Source organism: Paralichthys olivaceus, chromosome 15 (genome assembly GCF_024713975.1).
Source record: "Paralichthys olivaceus isolate ysfri-2021 chromosome 15, ASM2471397v2, whole genome shotgun sequence".
In the NCBI taxonomy this organism is placed as follows: domain Eukaryota; kingdom Metazoa; phylum Chordata; class Actinopteri; order Pleuronectiformes; family Paralichthyidae; genus Paralichthys; species Paralichthys olivaceus.
The window spans coordinates 4,812,510-4,836,764 of NC_091107.1; the positions used below are offsets into that span (position 1 = coordinate 4,812,510).

General features: G+C 43.0%; 1 protein-coding gene across 5 annotated transcripts in view; it reads right to left on the reverse strand.

Moving 5' to 3' along the window:
- The window catches only part of LOC109635891 (glutamate receptor 4), a 104,839-nt gene that overhangs the window by 19,189 nt on the left and 61,395 nt on the right, over positions 1–24,255 (reverse strand). For 4 of the 5 annotated variants that reach the window (XM_020097366.2, XM_020097368.2, XM_020097364.2 and 1 more), the window contains exons 5-11: positions 23,587–23,640; positions 23,075–23,233; positions 20,535–20,702; positions 18,569–18,673; positions 16,833–16,943; positions 8,519–8,725; positions 4,313–4,686 (exon numbers count right to left, since the gene is read on the reverse strand). In XM_020097366.2, the coding sequence (XP_019952925.2) occupies positions 4,313–4,686; positions 8,519–8,725; positions 16,833–16,943; positions 18,569–18,673; positions 20,535–20,702; positions 23,075–23,233; positions 23,587–23,640 (1,178 nt within the window). Of the gene's footprint in view, positions 1–4,312; positions 4,687–8,518; positions 8,726–8,787; positions 15,914–16,832; positions 16,944–18,568; positions 18,674–20,534; positions 20,703–23,074; positions 23,234–23,586; positions 23,641–24,255 lie in introns of those variants that run through there. The other variant, XM_020097367.2, reaches the window with a different exon arrangement.

The following is a 24,255-nucleotide window of genomic DNA, read 5'->3' on the forward strand; positions in this document are numbered from 1 at the left end:
CGGTCGGTGCCTCGGGATTTGCAAGAAAAGTGCGCCAAATCCGGCGAGAGCGAGGAAGGACGAGCGCTGCTGACATCAGCGTGATGCAGCAGAACAGCAGCGTGTCAGCTGGATAACAAAGCTAATTGGCAGTGAATTAATAGAATAATGGGGATCTCGCAGATAGAGCACTTGAAAGTCATTTCTCCTTTTCAAACGCAGCTTAAATTCAAGACTGAAATTAAAAGTTATGCTTCATCTGCAGACATCAGGAAATTTGCCACCAGTGTGCACGCGCTCCGAGCTAATCAGGACTAATCAAGCCCATCGCGGCGTTCTCATTAGCTCGCCAGAGATGTGGCGTCTGTGACTCAGCGGAGAGACGAAGATAATCCATCCGAAGCAACGGGACGGAAGCGACTGGAAACACCTGGTGCAGATTTCACCTGACGACACATGGCGAGATATCCGTATTGACATGCTCTGACATGTGATGTGACATCCGGCAGCCTCGGGAGAAAACGCCAGATAAACTTCACCCCCATTCATCTGGGTTTTGTAGTCAATTAAAAAGACGATCATGTCACCGTTTCATTTATGCACCCCTGTTTCCACGGAGACATTACCATGGGAGACCGGGATATTAATCACTGAATTAATTAATATGGGCTGCCTCGAGGAAGCACAGGGAGGTATTAACCCTTATTGAACAGAGAGAGGAGAGGAAGACGTTCAGTGGGATTTCAAATTCTCAATTCTTGTCAGTGCTGTGTCATGAGTAAAAAAAACAAGAGGTCTACATGAAAAGTGGGAGAATTACATTCGTCTCAGAGGACGGACACAACTTCAAGTATTGATCTAGTGCAGTTTAAAGTAAAAGAAGAGAGATCAGGATACTGGATGGATGCGTAATATAGTTTAAGGCAACATCCATACAAATGTTCAAAATAAAATGATCTCTGCATGAGCACTCCGGCTCATGTGATTTGTGGTGTATGAACATGTGGATGACCTAAAGTTTAAGAAGGCGTGTTGTACATGGCCTGACATCTCAGCGTCTGGCCATGTCTCCCGACTGTAACCCACGCATGAGCGAGCACAAGCGGCTCTCGACGCCAAACTTGTCCCATTCACCTCTGCCCTTGTCACTCCCTCCACACCATCTAATCCCCCCTGTGTGCGGGGGATTTGCATGTTGCCCTGTCAGGCTAAACTGGAGTGGATGCGCCTCCTCGAGCTCCGGGGGTCGGTGCTGATGGATCGGGAGAGGCCCATGGGATTAGCGGTGACAGGTGGGATGCAGCGGGGACCACAGGCGGAGAAAGAGATGGTTGAAATGTAGACTTTTCACTCTGACGCCGACATTGTTGTGCGGCTCTAAAGTCCTTATCTACGGTACACAGGTGGAGATGGTGATGGTGGCGGGCGGGGTGGTCTGCACACATGTGAACAAAGCGAGTGTACTCCTTGAATGAGTGCGCTTAATCACAGTCACAGGGCCACTGTAGTCTCCTCTATAGGTTGCTTACGTGAGGCCGGGCTATATTTTCCAAGGCTCTCTAATGTGCCTCGGGATCCTCCATCTTGTGTGTTTCTCCTCCGGTGTGGGGGAGGCTGAAAGATACAGGTCCGCTTTTCATCCTTTAAAATCTTACCAACTCTATTTCACTACAACAGCCATACGGGCTTCAAGCAGATATAAGACGTGTTATATAAAAGACTTAAAATAGCTATAGGAGGCATTTTAACAGTTGCTTAAAATAACCCAAACAATCCATGAGCAGGAAGTTTAAGCTTGACAAAGCCTTTCAAACAGCTGAGAACAGCTTTAAAGACACGGAGACGCCATTACAGGCTTTAACACTCTATAGGTTTGACAGAGCGATGACGGACAAGAAGCCTGATCTTTGGTTGCAGGAACAAAGATGACCGGGACATTGAGGCTGGAGAGAAACATGGCAACACAGAAAACGGTAAAAGCCGCAGTTCTCAGCCCTTCCACCAAAGTACGTTTACTGGAGTCCACTGGTCCGAAGCCCCGGGGGACGCTTGGTTTGGGTTTTGTAATTTGGACAAAAGGGAAGAGAAGTCACAGACAATGTGGAAGTGACAGGACGACACCTTTTTAAGTGTATTCTTAATGAATCACACAGGTTTTTCTAATGTGGAGCAGACGGTGCATTCACAGGTCGCTGATGTAACTGGAACTCAAATGCACAAGACGTGAGGCGTACGAGTGGGAAGCGGCGACTGTCAGACACGGAGACGAGCTAATTCCCTAACAAGCAGACAACACACTGAATGAGGGTGAGACTGTGAATTACAATATGGCCGGAGAACAGGGAGAGAGACAAAAGAAATCAATACTAGCAGAAACGCACACTTCCTCTCTACCGCACACAAATACACAGCTAGAATACACACAACAGGTGTGAGGTAAAGATGTACACACAGCACGAGCAGCAGACACTGTGGTGCAACACATGAGACAGTTCCTGATACTAAAGCATTTGTATTAAAGTCGTCATGCAGCGATATAAAGAAGAATGTGCAGTATACTATGGTATATATATACTTCTACTATATATATATATATATATATATATAACTTAAATAAATAAACACTATATCATCAGTGACACATGAAGAAAACTTATCTGTTAACATCCGAGAAACAGGAATTCATTTAGAGCCCGACCGACAGTAATTGGCAGTTATGAGACTTTTATCTGTGTTAATGTTTGCTGCTATGAAAACTAAAAAAAAAAAAACATTGCAGAAAATATGTATTCAGGTCACATATATTTGTTTTTCTTTTTCTTAATAATTATTCATTGCAAAGTTTATGTATAAATTATCAAATTACAATTACTTTCTTTATCATAAGGTTTGTATGTATTGGAGATATATAAGTATTTGCTCTCCGATATCGTTACCTGGCCCAAAAAAGAAATCCTCATCAGTCGAGCTCTAGTTTGAATTTTTTTTTGTAGATATGCTTGTTTGCTTTCTTGTGAGATGGAACAACTGATATCAATCTAACCTCTGTTCTGTTTGACATTTAGCTTAGCTTAGCATTAAGACTGGAAGCAAAGGGAAAGTCACATCAGCCAATTCAACAAAACACCTCGTAACATATCTGAAGCCCATAAACTAAAATATCTCGTCAACCATCGGTTGGATCGTCATGAAATTGTATTCCGACGATCATGATTCCCAAATAGTGAATCCAAATGATTTTAGTGATGTGCTGATTTTTCCTCAGGAGCCACCATGACGCTGATGTTTTTTCTTGTTTGTTTTTTGTGAAATGTGGCATCTGATTTGGTTCGGACATTAATTTCAGATCCCTGAGGATCATAATGACTTCAGCCTCTGCTGTTCTTGAGTTAAGTGCAAAGAAACACAATCACATCAGTCAGTTGTTTCGGAGGTTTCACATCTGGGAACAAGACAAACTGTCTTTTTCTTTTTCTTCTGACCGTGTACAGATAAGATAAATGAGATTCACTCTGTTAATTAATGAGCTATAAAGGTGTTTAAAGTGCTTTTTGTGACCGCTGGAAGATTTACATCAGACTTATCATCTCATTCTCAGAAAGATTGCACTTAAGCATATTTCCCAAAAGGAAAAGTATTTTTATTTAAAAATTTAGAGTCATTTAGAACCATATATAATTCAAAATCTTAAGTCATGCCCAAACTTAACATAACAAGGTTATTAAAAAGGTTTTTACATCATTAAAGTACAAAGTACTTTATGAAGTCATAGTTATTTCTAGTGGAAATGTTTCTTATAATGTAACATTGAGATACAATCTCCATTATTGTCAATAAAAGTCACAATGGTGAAGAATTCGAGGATTTCTCATGAATCTCCACAGTTTATAATGAAACCTCAAGTTGAGGACACACCACACAAGTTTTCAAAGCCGAGGATAACTTGACTTCTTGTATTGTATAGATGCACACACACGTTACATTTATCTGAATCTGGTTCTGCAGTGACGACTTAACAAAATCAAGTTTTAAAATGATTCGTTTTTTTTCTCGTCACTGTCACAGGACGGTGCCCAGACTGCTCCCGTTTCTCTTTTGCCAATAAAACTTAAATCAATGATGGACCTCTAAACTGGACTGGCAGGCGAGGGATTTAAGTTTGCACTCATCGTCTAGACGGCCACAATCTAATCGGACGTGATGTGACATTGTGATTACAACTGTCCTGGAGGTCATGTGACGTGTCCCCAGCCCGAGGACGGCGGAACTGAAGTGAGACTTGGCAGCAAACACTGGGTAACGTCCCTGACAGCTGAGGGAACGTGTGGCTTACCTGGGAGAGATGTCACAGCCCTGCTGCATGAAGGCGCCCAGGGAGAACCAGAGCGAGTTGAAGATGCCAAACTCATTGGGAGGCTGGTCGCTTGGCGGACCGTCAGTGCCCTCTTCGGGCTCCTCGGTGTGCCATTCATACGGGCTGAAGCGGCTGACCAGGAAGAGCACCACGCTCACGCCGATATAGGCGAACACGATGCACATCCAGATCTCGTAGGCCAACGGGTCCAGGAAGGAGAACACCCCCGGTTTGGATTTCTGGGGTTTCTTGATCATGATGGAAATGCCCAGCGACATGAAGGGCTTGGAGAAATCGATCACCTCCTCCCGGACCAACGTAATAGTCAAAGGGGCCACAGCGATTTCCGCTTTCTGCAGATGAGGGTTTGGAAGAAGAGGAATTTGATTAGCCGTCGGAATGAGACTCACGAAGAGAGCTACAGCAAATCCAAATGATGACAGATAAACAAATGCAAATGATGGATCATCTCTCTGAGCTGTGCAGCAATCAAACATCACTTAGTCACAGAAATGACATCCCAAAGGCCAGCAGCTCGCCAGCAGTCGGAAAACACAACAACAACAATTACCCCGTTTCTTGTTCTGCAGCTTGTGTCATTTTATCTGAATTTCTCCCTCGACTGAACAAATCTCTGAAGCTGAATTCCCCTCAGAGTGATCGAGTTCAGACAGAGAGAGAAATTGAAAAAGAAAATTCTGGGACCCTCTCTAATGCTGAGAGGCTTAGCTGGAACTCCGAGGGAATCAGCAGGGACGATAAAATAATGTGTCGGAAAAATATGCTTACAGCACAGGAAGAGAAAAATGGGATGCAGCTACCTCTGAGGTCTGCAGCTGTGGAAGGGGGGAAAAAATGCATACTGGCTTTTTGGAAATCCACAAACCAGATTAGTGACTTAGCAGCACTTATGTGACCTTGCTCGCCTGGTTTGGGAGCAAAGGGCTTAATAACGGCAAGAATTTAAAGTTTCACTACGACCATCTGACACTTAAGGAGGCAGGAAAAGGAGAAAATGGGCGACGAGGAGGGAAAAGAAAATGAAAGAGATTTAAGTTCTTTCATCCTCAGCAAAATGCACTAAGATGACAGCTTCGGGGCATTTAGTGTGCACTGAAATACATGGCAGGTTAAAGGGAGGCAGGGCTTTTGTGGTGGCGCAGGGCTTTTCAGGGAGAGCCAGGAAGACGTGAATGGTCTCTGAGCGAAGCCGCGGACGGGAAAGTGCTGACAGCTCCCATGTCCTCAGACGTTCCTGTGCACGCTGTAGAAAAAGCTTCCACACTGTCCCCGAACACAAACTCTATCCTGCACGACTGGACACATTCATGCACGGCATACATTTTCAAACACAGCCCACACACATCCATCGCTGTGAGGACCTTACACGGAATCTAACATCTTTCATTCCCTCTCTTCTTGTCCTAACTCGAATGTTTACCCTAAATCTCATTCTTGTTTTTATTTATCTTTTATTACTTTTATATTTTTCCTATGATATATTGTTTTTTTCCTGTGGCCACACCCTCTTTAAGATGGCTCCTCAATGACACAAATGTTTGCCTGTTGAGGGTCTAGACCCAAAGCTTTGCATAATAAATCTGTGTTTGCAACTTAGACAGAGTGAGGGAGCTTTTTCACAAGTTTTGATGATTCATCCTTTATATTTTTACTTTCTGTGGCTTTCATCTCTTGAAAAACCTTCATCTTACCGCCGTCACACTTTGTATGGTTGAGGGCCCAAAGGAAGAGCAGTGTCAGAACTTAGCGCGACTTGGACATGAGATACGTTCATTATTAAAAAAACTGGTGACCATTGCTTTGTAGCAGCTGTGGCTGAGACTCATTAAAGCAACTGACGTCGTACGAACAACAGCGTGTTCTTGAGTTCAGACCTTCTGTACACTGGACTGTCTCAATTTGGTTTAGCCATGCTGATCTATTTGGAAGATTTCTGGCCTGACAGGGTTTAAATCAGTTGTGTTGACTGCTGTATTTGGACGAAGTATAACAGCTGCGTCCCAATTCAGGGGCCACATCCTTCGGAGGCTGCATTTGAGGACCAGTGGCATCACAATGGTGCGACCAGGCTGCCTCATTTCAAAGGCTTCTTCAGATCCTGCCAACAAATGTGTCCTTCCATTGTCGAGCAACAAAAGATCCAGTGGTGATTCAAATAGTAAACTCCTCTGTTGACCATTAAGTGTCATTTCAGTTCAACCTTTGTGGTCGAGGGAGGTTCTCTGAAGGTTGTTGCTCCTGAACTGGAACACAGGCTGTATTCAATACATCCACGTTTTCAAGTGAAGGGATTTCTGCAAGACACATTTTGACAGGTCGGTCTCTTCGTGAACAGAAGGTGTTTCTGCTCTCACTGCTTGTTAAATAGGTAAAAATAGCGGAGAACACATTTTTTGTTCATGTGTGTTTGACCAGCCTGGTCCGTCTGTACACCAAAGGTGCACTGTACCATTTGATCAGTCTTGACACGTCCCTCGACTGAGCCTCTTCGCTGCAGTCCACTTCACAGACGCTACCAATGAAGCTCAGCTGAGATGAAATGTCACTGATCACAAAATAAGAACTTTAGTTTGTCTACTAGAACTACACATATTGTACTATGGTGAGCCATTTATTGACTGAGACCATTCTGGGATTATTAATTAAACCTTTACTGAACCTAAATCCAATTTTATTTGACCAAAACTTTCACTTTTCATGATTTTCTATGTTTTCTATGTTTGACTTCACAAATATGCTCCTTTCTTCACTCTGCTGCCGTTTCGACCCTGAAATCCCAAAATCAATCCAAACCACATTCTTGAATCCAGTTTGATTCCACAGCAAAGTCAGCAGGAGAAAGACGTCTCACCTCAAACAAACCTTCACCTCGGAGATTCTTTAACAAGCTCCACGCCTCTGCTTCTCCTCTTTAACCCCACAAAGAAGCTTTGCTCTAATGCTGCACTAATTCCCTTCTTCCTGCTAGTATTGATACCACCAGAGACGGTTAGCCCGTTTACAATTTCATTTCCGATGGGTTTAATTATCTACACAACAAACAACAAACAACACAGCGGTGTTCAAACTGAAGATTAATTCAAACCCTGCAGATCGAGAAATAGTGTTTGTGCAGACACAACAAAGACCTGCTGTAAAAGCAATATTCTGCATATTACATCACATGGAACATATTTATATTCAGTACTACTGAATAGTGGTAGAGGAGAGACAATGTATTTATTATAACTGGAAGAGAACCAGGATTTACATATGATCCTGATTTAATAAGAAGTCACATTTTCAGATCTGTTTCGATTGATGCGAAAACTCAGCATTTCATCCGTTTTTATCTTTTGTCTAGAAAATTTCTGATTCATGCACATAATAACGTGTACGGCAGTACACCAATATTATAATTTCAATTTCCTTTCGTTCTGTTCCAACCTGGCTTTTAATCTGAAACGTCTGCAGGAAGTTGAGTTTCTTCACACAGTGGTAAGCAGCTGTTAAAACCTGCAGACCTGAGAGCTGCGAGCGCCACAGGTTGCTGGTGATTGTAAAACGGGACCTGGTGCTGCAGCTCGGCTCCACCCGCTGAGCTGCACAGACTCAGAATCATCAATGTATAAAGCAGAAGTTTCAAGACAAACAATTCAATAGTTGCAGGGATTTTTCAGCCAGTTTTCCCTGTAGAGCCGTGCTGCTAGCGCGGCTAATAAAAATGTCTGTGTTGTTGTTGTATTGGAATTAATGCTGTAGCGAGGATCATTATTCTTCAATGGGAGCTAAAAAATACATGAAAGTTTTCCTCTATCAATATTTTTGTACCCGGCCTTTATAATGGGAAGTGTTGGGTTTCTTTATAGACTTAAGGTCTCGACCTTATTATGTTATGATCTGTCTCTTCAATTGGACGGATAATGTAAAGCACTTTGTAACCTCATTTAGATAAGTGCCATACAAATAAAGTTATTATTATTATTATGATTATTATTATTATTAGAATGTTGTGCTGGCCACTATTTGAGACATAACCATAATTTAAATGTACTAGTAGTGTAGTGCCCTCATAGGTCAAGCTTTATATGCATTTCTTTAAAGACAGTATCGTAGTATTTTCTTTATATACCGTCACAAATCAAAACTAAAGTCTGAATGTGTTGAGTGAATAAAAGTTCTTACCCCGTACACCAGCTCCCCGACCATGCCGTTCCAGATCTTCGTCTCTGGGTCCCTGGCGCCGTACTTCCCGTCGGGTACGATGGAGATCTTGTACTTGATGCCGATGTGCTTGGCGATCTCCGAGGCCAGGTCCACGCAGTATCCCTCGTACTGGTCGTTGCCCTCGTACATCTCCCAGTTCTTCTTGAGCATCACATAGGGACCCTCCTACACAAGGGATCAAAAGCAGTGAACCAGACCATCAGACAGACAGATGGACGGATGGACGGAGAGACAGACGGACACGAGGCCTCGCACAATGACTCAGCAACACACAACAGAATGCCAAACAGGAACTGTAGCTCAACATTATTAATCAGGGTAGACATTAAAGGTAGTCTGTGAAGTGTATGACCACCAGGAGCGCTGTGGAGCAATGCTTGTATTTAATCTGCATGCGAGCGAGTGATGTAATGTACATGAATACATAATTTCATGATATTTATTTATTCAACATTCAGCAGGAGTAATGTTTCCAGATACATAGAAATCTGAGAAAAGAAGATAAAAAACGAGCAAACATGGGGGTAATTGTTCGAGGTACACATGAAGCATTTGGGAATGGTACAGAAAAATATAAAATGATCATTAAAAGCTGCACAAAATACTCCACAGAAACATATAAAAACATTTTCTAAACTGGTCCACATGATCATTTTGCTGTGAAACTGTGATGTCAGGTCATTTACAGAGTTTCATGATGGTTCCTGAAGTATCATTGCCCAACATCATACCTTAAATTCAGGATGTTTTATAAATAATCCTCAACACTGAACAACAGAAGTTTCAACAGGTTACAAAGTACAGGATTCATATTTTTCGGTCAATGGCTCTAAGTTACAGTGCTACGATACCTCGGCTACAATGGAGAAGTCAGTCAGAGGCTTGAATTGGAGGCAAAGCCAATACAAATCGAAGTACTGTGTTTCAAATTCAAAGTTTATTGATTTCAGCTTCAAACTGTTGTCACTTTACAAAGGAGAAAAATCATTAGCAGCGTACATAGTTATACTTTTCTTGCAGAGATGTATCTTGGGAGTCGCAGTGAATTTTGCAACTTTTTTTTTTTCTATGTACAAAGGATTGAATGTGGGGCTGAACCTTAGACAGAAAGAAACCATCCGAGTGTTATTGTGGATGAATGATACAAACAGAGACGCAGAGAGAGGAGCAGGGAATGCATGACGAAGCAGAGGTGGAGGCAGACATGAAGCCAGAGGGAAGTGAGAAATGAGCTCCAGTCAGAGTGAATGACTTAAAAACCTAAAAACGAGGCTGACTCAACTCCAACAGTCACCGGGGACGGCCGCATCACTCCGCACCGTAACCAGCGCTGCGTTATACATCATTACATCTGTGAGCGTCAGAGAGTGATCCAAATGTAAACCTCGTGTTGTTTCCCCGCTCACATTTCCAAACAAATGACTTTTGTCATGGAACGCAGCCGATTGCATATTGAGAACAGGAGCAATTTATTCTGGAGATGTGTTTGCTTGACATTGCCCCGGGCCAAAGCAAGGTAAACCAAAGACTCTGCGGCAGGGAGAGAATGCAAATGCTCGGCTGAGCCTGCGGCACAACAAAATGTTGGTGTACAACAAAATGATGGCACAGTTTAGCAGTTTCATATCAAAATAAGACATCTGTTACCTGGAAGTTTTATATTTCACTGCTGCCGTTAGAATTCTAACAGAATATACACAACAGCTGAATTAATAATAAAATTAAATGAGATACGGTTCCCTGGGAATAACAATGTATTGTAATTTGGTACGATAAATGCAGACAGAGTTGATCAGCGTCCAATTCATTTATACCAACTAAGTTCTTGACTCATTTACTGTGCTTTTTTTTTTTTAGGTAGTGAAAAGTAGGTCATCTGAACATGAAAACAAACGAGAGGCTTTCCAGGAAACATCCAAGGAAGTTCTTCAGAAATGACAAAATAAATATGATAGTATATTGTTTCTGTATAATGACATGGACGTGTGAGTCTGAAATAAAGCAAAGTATTAATTTAATATAATGTGTTCACCTAGTTGTGGCTCCGGCAGGAATTTATTTTCACTTTATTTTCTGTATTGAAAGATTTTCCAGAGATGAATTCATGGATCTGTATGAAATGAAACCAGGCATATTAAGGAAAACTAATCAGTGAGTGTGCGAAATCTGAGATGACGTACCTGCTAAATATTGCATTACTTAATTTGTTTTTCACTGTGTGTAAGATTTTAAACTTTCCCAAGTTTGCTTTGGATGTATATCAAACAGAAATCAGACTTAATCCATATGATTTACGACGGCGGGGTGTGTGACGGCGCTGGCAACCAGAGGAGCAGGAGAAGTGGCAGAGATAAAGGACTCAGTCAGTGTTTCTGGCACGAGAAGAGAGCGGCACTTCAGAGATCTTCACAGCAAAGACTGACAGGCTGGTCAATAATCACGAGCACGCAGCTTCACTCACGACCTAATGAGACTAATTAAACATGCCATTAACATACACACACACACACACACACACACTGCAGGGCCCACTTGATGTCACAGATCTATACGTATGGGTGTGCACACACAGACACACACAGACACACACAGACACACACAGACACACACACATCTGGCTGCCTGTGCAAAGCCTTTTGTGCATTATGTAAGATAAACAATCTGTCGCACCTTCTGTTGGAATATGAGCGGTACCAAGCAGCAAAGCGACGGCCCACATCGTACGATTACTTGAGCACAAAACCTTTTATGAAGCAAACACACATTAGTGCTTCTCAGTTCATCGCTCATCTGCGGCTCTCATTCATCAGCAGCCACTTGAGGCACTAAACACATTTTTATTTGACTTTGATTTAATGTGGTTGTGCGCCGTTGAAAAAGGGGAAAACATTCAAAGCTCAAAGAGAGAGATTTGCAAATGTCCACTTTTCTTTCCTTTTCATATGAAGCGCATTCGACTGGCCACTGCAGGAAAACATCACGGCCTTGTCAAGGGCTTTAGATTACAGTGGTGTGCAGCGAGAAACATGAGGTAAAACAAATGTAGGATTTAAAATACAACTTTTAGAAGTAAAAGAAAAACTAATTTACTGCTGCGAGAATCACACAAAACCTTTTTCTCGACAAAGAAGAAAGGCTGCGTTTTGTTTCTTCAGTTTTATTGCAATTCGTACCGTTTATCTTTTTAAAAAATCACATTCCCTCAAACATTCATTTGGATTCTTGCAAGAACATTTTAGAATCTTACCCTAAACTTCTCGCTCGCTTAATTTCGTCAGGCTCATTCAAACAATGATTCCAAACTGCAAACGGGTTTTATAAATCGTTCATTTCATCATTTATTGATTCAGTTTTCCTTCACAAAAATGTCACTCAAAGGTAAAAGAGAAGAACCTAGTGTTTCACTTCATTGAGAGGAACAAGATGATAAAAACTCCAATAAAGGTGAAATTACCCAGTCGGGTGTTAAATTCACCCTCTGAGAGACTCAACCTTGAGAAGTTCTGTCACAATAGAGATGAACGGATGAGGTGACGCAGCCATTCTTTCTCTTGTGAGTTAAATATGTCCTAGACACGGACTAAACTGTAAATGTTGAATGAGAAATAATTATTTTAAAATACTTGCATGAATCTCACATGAATGAATCCGTCCATAAAAGAGCTCCGAGCATGACCCTGCGTGTGTTCTCAGTGTCGCAGTGACATCATCAGGAGGAATTTAGGATATTCAAGTTGTCCCTGTCCATAAAAGCCTCAGACAGATTTCCTTGGACAAAGGTTGAACAAAGACACAACCACAGCAGGACCTTGCATTGTGCTCCTTTCCTTGCGGCAGATTGATGGTGTCCCAGGTTTAAAGTGCAATGGAAGGAGTTTAAAGCAGAGACACACTTCATCACAGCTTTCAGCCTCGTCCTGACACCACAATGACAGTCAGACTTTGTCTTTGAGAGCGTTTCTGTTGATGCATCAACTTCCAGCAAGAGCCAGAGACATCCTAGAGATGTGTTATCTGCTCACAGAGACAGATGCAAACAAAATGAAACCCAACAGCAGATCTTTTCATTGACAAGAACCTGAATAATGCGAATGTGAACGGCCCAGTGAAAGAGATTTTCTAACCCATGCAGGGTTCAGTTATCTTTAGCCGTGACAACCAGCAGCAGAAGTCCACTCACTCAAATGGCCACAGGAGGAGGGATGTTCAGCTCAGTTCAACTTTGCAAAGCAGAGAAAACACTTTATTTATTACATTTAAAGGCAAAGTTATGTTTTAAGTTGCGATTTTGTTTTCACTTTAATCTGCCAACTTATGGGATGAGTTCCTGGAGGTAAACCTCAGTTATCAGGTTCCAGGAATGACTGCTGCTGTCAGTGATGAAGCAGATATGTCACAGATTGGTGTTTTGTGACGACACAGGTCATGACAGCGTTTTCTTTTACAAAATATATCTTAAAAATTCAAATTGTGTGTTTCAGATGTGCACGAAACTTTCCGGATGGGTTGTACGTAAGAACCCTAAGAATGCAATCGGGTCGGTTGCTCCCGACCTTCTCTGTAAATGTTCCTGCCATGGCCAAAGTCTGAATGAGCCCATGTGAAAATACAGCAGGAAAATATCAAGATAATTCACAGCGAGCGAGTGGTGGTGTTGATGACGTTTCTAACACGCGATGGCTGCGTAACGTTACTGGAAAACAAATATCTCAGGAAGAACAAGAGGAGCCATACAGACAGAGGATGCAGACGTCAACTTGGAAAGAGGAGGAGATTCAGGAGCTGTTGCTGATAACGGCCGATGTTGATGTGCTGTAGACACAAACTCTGAGCTTTGCTGCAGAGAAAACCTCATGTCCTGCCTCCTGCCGCTCGACACCACCCTTCACCTGAATGTTCCGGATATTTTCCTGCTGTTGTGAACTCATCTGACCACACACACTCCTGAGAAGTGTCCAGATGCATTCGGCGAATTTGTACCAGAAACAGATTATAAGAAAGAGCTAGGGTGAAATACAGTAATAAATTAAATTCTGCATAAACTTGTAAAATCCTTAGTGATTTGCAGAAGGGAACTGCTTTGTGGAAACTTTTACGACCACGTTGTGACAACAGATACATTCCTACTGCCGTCCATCACAAGTTCCTACTTTTAAAGAGCATCCGGAGGGTTCCTGTGCAAACTTCTGTTCTGCATTAGAAAGTGTTTGTTTGGTTTTGTTGCCAAGTTGAGATGGGAGAGAAGTTTTATTTTTATCATCTGGCCCATTTTGGGAAAAAGCGAAGCTGATCTACTAACGAGTAAAGCAGATTATTTATTATATTGAGAGGCAATAGTGTTACCCAGTGGCTGTGGCTTATGGGATAGTGGAGGTTTTTGTGCTGGTGGACCGCACGTCCACGCTCTCATGCTGTTGTCAGATTAGTTTCTTTTTATTTGTGTGAAAGTCTTTCCTAAGCACTTTGGAGAAGAAATAACAAAAATGTAGTTTCAAATTCAACTGTCAGGTCCAGCCTGAAAGTTCAGGTTTGGGTCTTTTACTCCAGAATATTTACAACAAACCCAAAGTCTGGCATCAATCAACACTGAACCGTGCAGCGCAAAAATAAAACCATAACACAAAAGAGGTTTTTTGAGGCTGTTTTGGCCAAACCCACTCATTGTCCTGGTCCCAGCTGTGGCCTGGATTTTCTGTCTGTGCCTAAAACTTCTCTTGTTCATTTTATCTCCTGTTGTTAAATCTCTTGCTCACTTAAACATAAAAGGAAATCGATAACAGTGTTATCACCACGTTTTCTTTTGTTGCCGTTGTTCTGGTGAGAAATCCGCACAAGCCTCTTTAAAGTGCAGGCACGGAGAAGCCCCCCCCGTGGTACTGAGGCTGGAAAATTTCTGCAGAGGAACCGAACAACGATCTGCTTTTAAATACAGTCAGATGGCGAAACTGATGCAGGTTCCTCTGTTGTGCAGGTCTGGAATATGATTCACCTGGAGAACAAGGGACAAGTAGTCTATATGTTAAACTGCTCCTTTACTTCTAAGGAAGCTTTTACAACTACTACTGATTCTTCACTTTAGTCCAAAACAAAACATCAGGTGTGAAACAAACCGACCAAATTCCAGATCAAACTGAACCCTGGTTCGGTTAGTTTACTTTTTTTAGATAGATCAGACCAGGGGTGGATTCAGCAGCTACATTCTGATTAGTCCATGAAGTACTTTGGTCCTGTCAGCAGTCTATAAAACTGCCACTGCTTCAGACATACAGACTAATTCCAGGAAGTTGAGACGGAACTAAACAATAGAAGAAGAAGTAGAAGCGCCTTGCAGGATTGCTGGAGTTATATCTATATATATTTTGCTGGTGGTAACACCATGATATTAAGGAGCCGTTCATTCAATCATTAACATTCATTCTCCATTCAAATGGAAGGACTAATTGTTTTCTACACACTTTATTCAAAAGAGTTAGTGAACACAACAGCCGAGATGACAACACGGCAACGTCAGACGAGCGCCCGTCTACAAACCAATCCATAGGTCGACGCAGCCCAGCGAGCTGATGACAACAGGACGTATATTTGTCATATATAATAATTTAGCACGCTCGCCAAATTAAAATATGGAACCAAAACTAACCAGATCAAATGCAAACAATGGAACACTTTTAAAAAGCGGGCGTGAAAGGCAGCCGTCACAATGTAAGTATAATATCATGCTACATAAAAGCGTGATGGATATGAACTGGCGTGATAATGGGAGCATTAGTCTGTCTAAGCTGTTTTAAGGCTTACAGGAAGCCCTCTGAGTGTGTGGTGTTCTGTACGCTGGAGCAGGTAGTCGGAGAAAGTGACAGATTTAGAGCACAAAGAGTAATTCAGTTAGACACAATGTAGATTCACATTCCTGTAATGCCTCTTCTTTTAATCTCAGAGTGCACAAATCTTTGCACAAGTTAAAAATTCCAAACCAGGGTGGAGCTGTGAGTGGCCACACAAACACACGGGGGCATGACGATGTATGAATCCAGCAGACACACAGGTGCAGTGGGAGCTTGTTCCTGACACTCTGCTGTTGTAGGAGCTGGGAAACCATTTGAGCCTCAGTGGGCGTCCATCCTTAAAAAAAGACCTCAATTTGCATTTCATTTTCCTCTCGAGTGGCTCCGTTTCTTGCTCGGATTTCTGAACAAGGGCGTCCATTAACATAGCCGCCGTGTGTGTCTCCTCTCGCCCAGTGTCTTTAGCGCCTCATTTTGGCTCGGTGTCCGTCACTCTGCCTTTAAGGGCTTTCATATCCTGCTAGCGTCCAACTGGGGCTCAGTTTCTTAAAATGGGGTTCCTCATCAGGGGCTGAAAAGAGGGAGGGATTGTGCTGAGCTGAGACTTTCCATTCCCACCTCCTCCTTCCCTCCTCCACTCAGCTGCCACATGTACGCTCAACATCTGATTTACTCAAGTCGGCCATGTCAGAGTCGCTGCTACAGCCAGAGATGCACATGCAATGCAGGAGGCCATTCACTTCTATCATGTGTAAAATGATTTGATTGGTTCTGCAGCTGTATGGAACTGGAATTGTTTCAAAAGCCTTTAGAAACAGCAGCTGGTTGTGGAGCTGTTAGATGTTTATTGGCACAATAAAAGAAAATGTAAGTGATGGTAAATAGTCCTGGAGTTGTATGAGGTTTTATTGATGTTTCTATTGGAGTAATGAAAATAAATTCCACTTCTCTCCTCTGAAAATGTACTCTACTGTGATAAAGGTGCGATTCCTCAGCTTTGGTAAGTCATAACACTGCAAGGTAGTAAAACTGCTGAATTCTGGGTATTGAACAGAGATATTCACTCACTAAAGATGTTTTTCAAGGTGGAAAACATTTGAAATGTACATCGTAAAATGTAGAGTAAGCCTTTATTTCAATGTTAAAGCATCAAACAAAGAAACCAAGGTTCAGGAGAAACAGCTGCTCATAATGTTGGGCTGGAAATACAGAGACAAGTGTTTGAATACTTGTAAAGAACCTCAGAACAAAATGAAAGCACTAAACAAGAAGGTGGCGATGCAGAACAGTGCAGGCGACCACCGTTCTTTTCATGTCAGGATTTGATGTTGGAGGTAAGATGTGTCGCCACTAACCCTCAGACTCCTGACCCTGCATATCCCTCAACTGTCCAGTGTGTTCTGCAGCAGCACTAGATAATAAAGTCTCCAGGCATTACAAATAGAATACGTGTGTGTGTGTGTTTTGGTGAGAGCTTGCCAGTCTCTTACCATAATGGTGGTAACCACGACAGTGCGGTTCTCGATGCCAGACGTGTCATTTGGAAGCAGCGGAGAGTCCTGGATCAGCACCAGCTTGTCCGCATCGTTCCAGTAACCGATCTGCAGGGAGGAGAAAATATGAGCATCCATCCCACGACGTGCGTGTCTTCATGTGGACTGTAGATAAAGATGGACGACGGGACGGCTCTCCAAAAGTGAAGCCAAATTATCTTGATCACCCCCTGGTGGCTGGGAGATCATAACACATCCTGCATGTTTCAGCTTAAATTTGCTCAACTTAAGATGTGTTTATAGAAATGGACAAGACCTTCAGTCCGCACTCTTTATTTCATCAGTATTCATGCACGTCTTCTAAAAGCTTGCAGATACGGATGAAAGAGATCAAGTGGAGTAGTGCCACCAGAAATCGAGCAGAGGCGGTGCAGCCAACGACCGGACAGGACAGAGGCGAGACTCTGTGAGGGACTTTGCGGTGTTACTTCACTTGGGCACTGGGACAAACAGCAGCTTTCACTTCCTTCTGAAACAGCTTTATACATTTTCATATGTAAAAGCAGCATAAAAGAGAACAACTCAAGATAGTGACATATGAATGGAATATTTGATCTTTACTCCTGCACAACTGGAGGAAGTGGAGATGCGTCGTCCATTTTTATATAGAGTCAACGGTGGGTACTCATAAAATATGTGCAACCAAAACAACACATCCGAGGTTGTTAGCTCTGGTTGTGCATTTGAAAATCCTTTTGTCACTTATTTCCAAGGCCAAGAATAAACATTCATCTTTAAACACTAATCCCCTATTTTTGTCATTTTAGCTGATATCCTTGAGTTACTGCTGATAGTCTATAGCTGAAACGGCCTCATGCAAAAGGTTGTGCTGCTTCTTTTTGTCGAAGGCGACTTCATGTTACCATTGTTGTCCAGAAATTCTTCACTGGAACTAACAGACGTGATGTGTTCGGGTCATAACATGAATTTTCTGACTGGATAATGCTGAGAGGAGGTTCACAGCAATGGTCGGCGAATTTATGACTTTTGATAAAAAGCCAATACCTATTGATCTTATAATATATTGATTATATAATAGACGGGAGCTTTGACAGCGACCATAAGCAGCTATAACTCAGAGAGAGTGGAGATATGCTCGCCAGACGGCTGCTGGTGGCGAGCCAGAGGGGAACGAGGGGCCTTGATTGGTTGGTATCTTCTGTGTGCCGGGGCATCGGGATGATTGAGGAACATGGAAAACGTTGGAGAGAGGCTGTGACCCAAACACACACACACACACACACAAACACACACCATGTCCTGACAGGACCCTCGCTAGGGACCAGGAGACGGGCCAAAGCAGCTTTTGATTGATGGGAACTCCTCTCAGCTTCCTCAGCCCACCCCCCCTCCTCCCTCCCTCCACCTTGATTGCTCTCCATTTCATTCCACCCTCCTGCCATCACTCTCACAAGTGCTCTCTCTCTCTTTCCTCCCCCCCATGTTCCCTGAGCTTCATCTTCACACATCCATCCTGTCAGAGCAGGAGCGGAGATACTGGACGCCTGGTTATGATAATAGAAAACGCCACATTACGCTCTCTATTGTCCCAGATACATCACGTCTGCACATATCTGGGACCCTGCAGAGGAAGATGTGTCGGAGTTGAAACATGCAGTAGTACATTACTTGGACAATTATTCAAATGTTAGCAGTGTGGTGTGATGTTTTACCCGTCTGGGTCCATTATTCTTCAGCTCAAACACGTCCATAGTGTAGTTGACCCTGCGGCCATAGTGGTCAAACTGGACATTACCTGTTAATCCCTGCAGCCGGACCTGCACACAGAGGAGAATACATGCACCATTAAATAATATCAGTAACAACAGCAGGGAAATAGTATATTTATGAAACAGAAAGGTTGAAGGAAAAACACACTGCAGCACGAAGGTCAATCTTCTACTAAAGAAGATGAAAACATGTTGTCACTAGAAGAAGCAGATCAATACAAGAAAAGCAAGAACGATGAGGAACGTCACCATCACTGTGACAAGTTATGAGCACATCTAATCTTTAATGTTGGGGGATGGGCTGAAGAAAGAGACACTTTTAAAGTATTTCTCAGTTTTATTCCCTTTATTTTAATTCAAAGGAGAAATATTATGCTTTTCCAGTGTTTCTCACCTCTAGTGTGTTAAATATATACTGCTTCAGTAATTTGAGCTCCCGCACAGGAAACCCTGAGGTTCCTGAAGCACCACGTCAGTACCTGATACGTCTGCATCATTGGGATGTCATGTGATATCGCCATGCACCACATATGCATAATGCACGCCTAACAACTAGTCTGACATGCCCCCCTCACAAAGAGGTACAGCGAGAACAGAGGCCTAAATTTCCTTGACCAATCACAACAGATTTGTGCCAGCTGGTCAAAACCAAGTGTTTCAGACAGAGGCTGAAAAGAGGAGCTGCAGAAATGAACAGTTTGAGGAAAGAACAGTAAAGGAATAGGTCAATGTTTCAGGTCACCTGACTTAAGACTTTTGATACAAAGCCAATACGTATTGATCTCGTAATGTACTCATCTTATAATAGACGGCAGCTGTGATAGCGACCATAAGCAGCTATAACTCAGCAAGACTGGAGATGCTGGCAAGAAGGCTGCTGGTGGCGAGCCAGAGGAGAACAAGGAGCTGTGATTGGTTGATATCTCCAGTGTGCTGCGGGGATGATTGAGGAACTAAGCCAAACTAGAATAAATATGATGTACTTACATAAACTACATGAGCAGTTCCCATAAATAACACACACCTCTTCAAACATGTAACTCAGGACGTTCTCACACCTGAAAGTTTGGACCAGGGCTCATGTCTTTGTTCCATTTTTCACATTTGATTTAGTTTCACGTTGTAATTAAAAAGAATTAACAGAAAACATTATTCTTCTACTGTTTAATACACTCAGTGTTTCAAAATTTTGGTCCCTTGGGCTGAACCTTGGTCAGAGGTTCCTTTCACATGCGTTATTGTGGTTCACACTAAACTGTAAAGTCCAAAAGGTGTGAGAGTGATACCATCTGATGCCTGTGGAGATTCTGAAGATCAAATACAACCAGACTCAAAGGTTACTACCTGCAACCTTTACTTTCTATTAATGAACCAAAGAAAGTCAATGCAGAGGCATCAGAGAAAAGCTCAATAACCAGAGATGAAACGCTGTGTCGCTGGACTGAAAAGCAAACAGAGGAGCGAAAGCACAGTAATTGAGATTTTAATTAAAGCACGATATACGGCCTGATCATGCCTGATACAGTTTTCTGAAGCTATGGGGGTGATATCAATAAAGTTGACACTCCTATTAACCCCATGTGTCATCAATTAATCCAGTTTGATATTTAGAGAGAAGAACATTAGCAAAAGAAATAAAATAATCGCGTGAGCACGTCTGAACATCATGAATCACCAGGTTATATTTCTTCTACTGCTGCTGCTCTCGAAAAGAAACCTTGTGATTTAACAGAGCTCCTGTATAAATGCTGTGACTATGTCTTCATGACAAATGGAGAAAAATTATTCACCCTCATGTTTGTATTGGAGTCGTAATAACAACTGAAAACAATGGAAGCTTTTGTTAAAATCAGAGGATGACATGACATCGGTGTTAAATGTCTTTTCCTTCCTCCGCCCTCTCGCTCACCTGTTTGAGAGTGCGTTCCATGTCGATGCCCTGGTTCCACGGAGCGGCCGGATTGGCTAGACAATCACCGGCGTTCCCCCGTCTGGAAATGTCCACCTTCTGTCTGCGCAGGTTCCTGAAGGCCTCGGCCATCACCATAACCCCGTCGTATGTCAGCGCTGACGTGTACTGGGAGACGAGAGGAGGCGAACAGAGATGCAGATGTTACTGCCTGTGAGCACAGCTGGGTTATGTGAACGCTTCCTCCTTAAAAAAACATCTTAGCATCACAGAGTATCGCTGCAGCAGGAATTATGTTTCAACTCTGGTTTATTAGATTTATCAAAAGGAAATAAAACTCAGTCGGAATGGCGCATGTGATTTAGAAATTTCAGTCTTTGTAACCTGGAGGCCGGCCTGCTGTTCTGTCTGTTTTGGGAACACGCTGCACAGAAAAAAGGCATGAGGCCAATTAAATGCTGATTTTGCCGAACAGAAAAAATGTTCTCCTGCATTTGCTGGTCAGATCTCTTTAAGAACTATCTGCGTAAGGCGGCATCTGAGAGCAAGCCGAGTGTCTGCAGGGCCGAGCTGTCCGACGCTGGAACGTCCCGGCGGATGCAGAGACGCAGCGGTTTTACTCCGCTCATTATTTTCTGGGAGAGAGGGCGAGGAGAGAAGAGCACACACCCCACAGTGAAAGCCCCGTTTCCCCTAATCTATCTTTGACCGGAAGACTCTACGAAAATCACTCTCTCCCTCGTGAGCCGTACATTTCCCTAAAACTCACCTCTGGTGCGGCAGAAAACTAATTGAGGGGATGACGAAAAGGCAGCAGGATGGAAAGTGAGTGTAGGGGGGCTGCGGTAGGAAGGAGAGAGGCGAGTGTTTAGTCCAGCCGGGGAGCAGTCTGGCATTAATTATCCCAACTAGCAGGAGTTCATTAACTTTGCCTCCGGCCGGGGGTGAGTCCTATTCATTAGCCCTCTGCTCACTGTGACATTATGGCTCTCAACAGACTGCGCTACACTCTATCCCCTGGTTGTTCTCTGACAATCTGCCCAAAGTAAATCTATGCACACAAACAATCAAGGTGTGGGACAAAATAAATAACAGGACAATCACTGCTTCCAGGGACAGGAACGTGGGACATGACAGATTCATTCTTTCAGTGGAGCGGCGGAGCAGAGTGATGCTCACATGACGAGAGTCAGCTAGTTTCTCTTTCTACAATCAGCATAATTAAAAGATGACAGAGGATCAATTCGTAGTATCACTCTCCCTTAACAGCCTTTGGATGATGTAAATGTTTTTTTATGTAGCATTTCTCTAGTATTGATGAACGCTCGAAGTGCTTTACAGTTTCATCTATGCGGAGCATTTTCTCAGGGGAGATAGGAATCGAACTGCCGACCTTCTGGTTGGTGGCCAACCTGCTCTATCTTCTGAGTCACCCCTCTTTGTATGTTTGTTGGTTTTCAAACATGATTACACAAAAACTACAGGACAGATTTCCACAGAACTTCGGACGAGGGCGCAGCATAAGTCTGGATCAGTGGACAAAAACAACAGTTACTGTTCTTGTGGCCGTTTGTCATCGATGTGGCCAGAAAACCAGAAAACTACACAGCAAGTTGACTTTGTTTATCCTGCCTACGAAGCTCTAATTGACCAATTGAATCCCCAACCAGGAAAACAACCTGTTGATGAACACCAGAGCCGCTCGCTGCAGGAAATCAGGAGATGTGGACGATGAAGCAGTCCACGTGATTTTGCAGGATGCAGCTGAAGTTGGACACCGTCTCTCCTGGCTGTAATAAAACTGACCATTAAAAAGCTGTAGTCTGAGCCACCAGGGTTAATTCACTACTCGCTGATTCTTGGACCTTTTAAAGACGTGGCATCGATTTTAACACACAAGCGCAGAAATCTCAACGCAGCAGCCATGTTGATTCACCAGTAGACATAAGAACTGACTCTGACTCAGAGAAACGGCAACTTATCAAGAAACAAAGTGATGAACACGAACGCTCAGACGACACACACACCGATTCCACTCCAGTGCATCTGGATTTTAAAATAGAAATCTTTGGTCGGACACAGATTTGCTGCAGGGGGGGAGGTTTGTTGACCGCCATGGCGTGATGCATTCTTGCCCCAGTGCCATTTGCAATCTGTGTGGCTGAAAAGAATGTAAAGTGGGTCAGTCTGTCACATCGCTGCATCGGAGAGTGGTGGAACGCAGTGGAGCAGATTGCTGATGATTACGGACGTTTCTTATATGTACGTGCGAATGGATCATTTTTTTTTATCATAGCTTCTGTTCTTTAGCTGTTGCATCAAGCAGATTTCTTATGTATTTGTGTCTCCTGCTGCTGCTTTTGCACACCTTGCAAACATGCTCCTATATATTAAGACGCTTCATCTTATCTGCTCTGTCCTTTCTTATATTTTCTTCCTTTTACAACAACTCCAGTCACATCAGAGGGAAGATTAAAGCTTCTCATGTTGACTTCAGACGATTCAACCAAAGATCTGTTCTTTTTTTTCGTCTGACGTACCTTGGGTGGGGCGTCCGAGCCGGGATACTCCCTCTGGTCCAGCTTGTTCCAGCGCTGCATCAGTTTGATGACCATCGGGTTGCTGAAGTCGACCAGCTGGAAGCCCGTCACGTTAGCCCCACCGTGCATGAAGCGCTCCAGGTTGATGTCCTTAAAACCCTTGAGGAGAAAAGCAACAAGGTGAAAGACTGTTCATGGTCTGAGTGTAGAGGCAGAAAGAGAAATGTAGGCGATGGGAGGTACAACAGGTATTTTTGATTTGATTTGAATACATTTACTGACTAAAATTCAGATCACAACAAGTGTAATGAAATTATAAGCAGATAATAAAAAGACACTGGGTGAAACAACCGAGCAGCTGTGACAAGTTGTGAGAGATTTTTACACTTGTAAATTATTATTTCTCTCCCACACATTCTCTAATTTCATCGAGCAGCAAATGACACAATGAGATGAGAAGAAGAAGACAAACAAAGACGGACGCGGTGTGAAGACGCTTCATTTCCCCTCACCAGGTTGGCCATGATGTAATGGTAGCCTTTGACGTGTTTCCCGACGCTGACGATCTGCGAGGAGGCGGAGCACAGCTCAGCGTTAATCTGACTGGATTACAGCATAACACGTTAATTACTGTCAATGATGTGTGTGGCAGGTGAGCGTGTGCGTGATGGCACAGTGGAACCGTCGGATTGAATCCGTAGAGATGGGACGTCTAAACAAATGAACAGGCGGTCATGGCAGTGAGTCGCTGAGGAGGTAAACGCTTCACGCTTTCAGAGACTTGACAATGCTTCACACACACACACACACACACACACACACACGCACACAGGTACAATCACGTAGCTGCACAAGGTGATTAAAACATGTTTTGAAAGCTGACATCTGCTGAGAAATCCCACTGGACATCCAGTTAATCAGGGAATGAATTAAATCCTTTAAAGATGTTTTGAACTCCTCAGAAAAGCTCCGATTTATATCAATTCCCAAACAGCTTCAGCTCCGTGAGACACGAGCATCAGGCTGTGAAACGTTTGCTGGTCGTTTTCCAATATCATGTGTTTTTATCTGAATCTCAACATGGAGGAGAAGATCAGCATCCATGTCACACTAGGAGAGAATGGTTATTTTAAATAAATGTAGGAGTTGGTTCTTCCAATCGTTACATCAGCCAAGAAAAT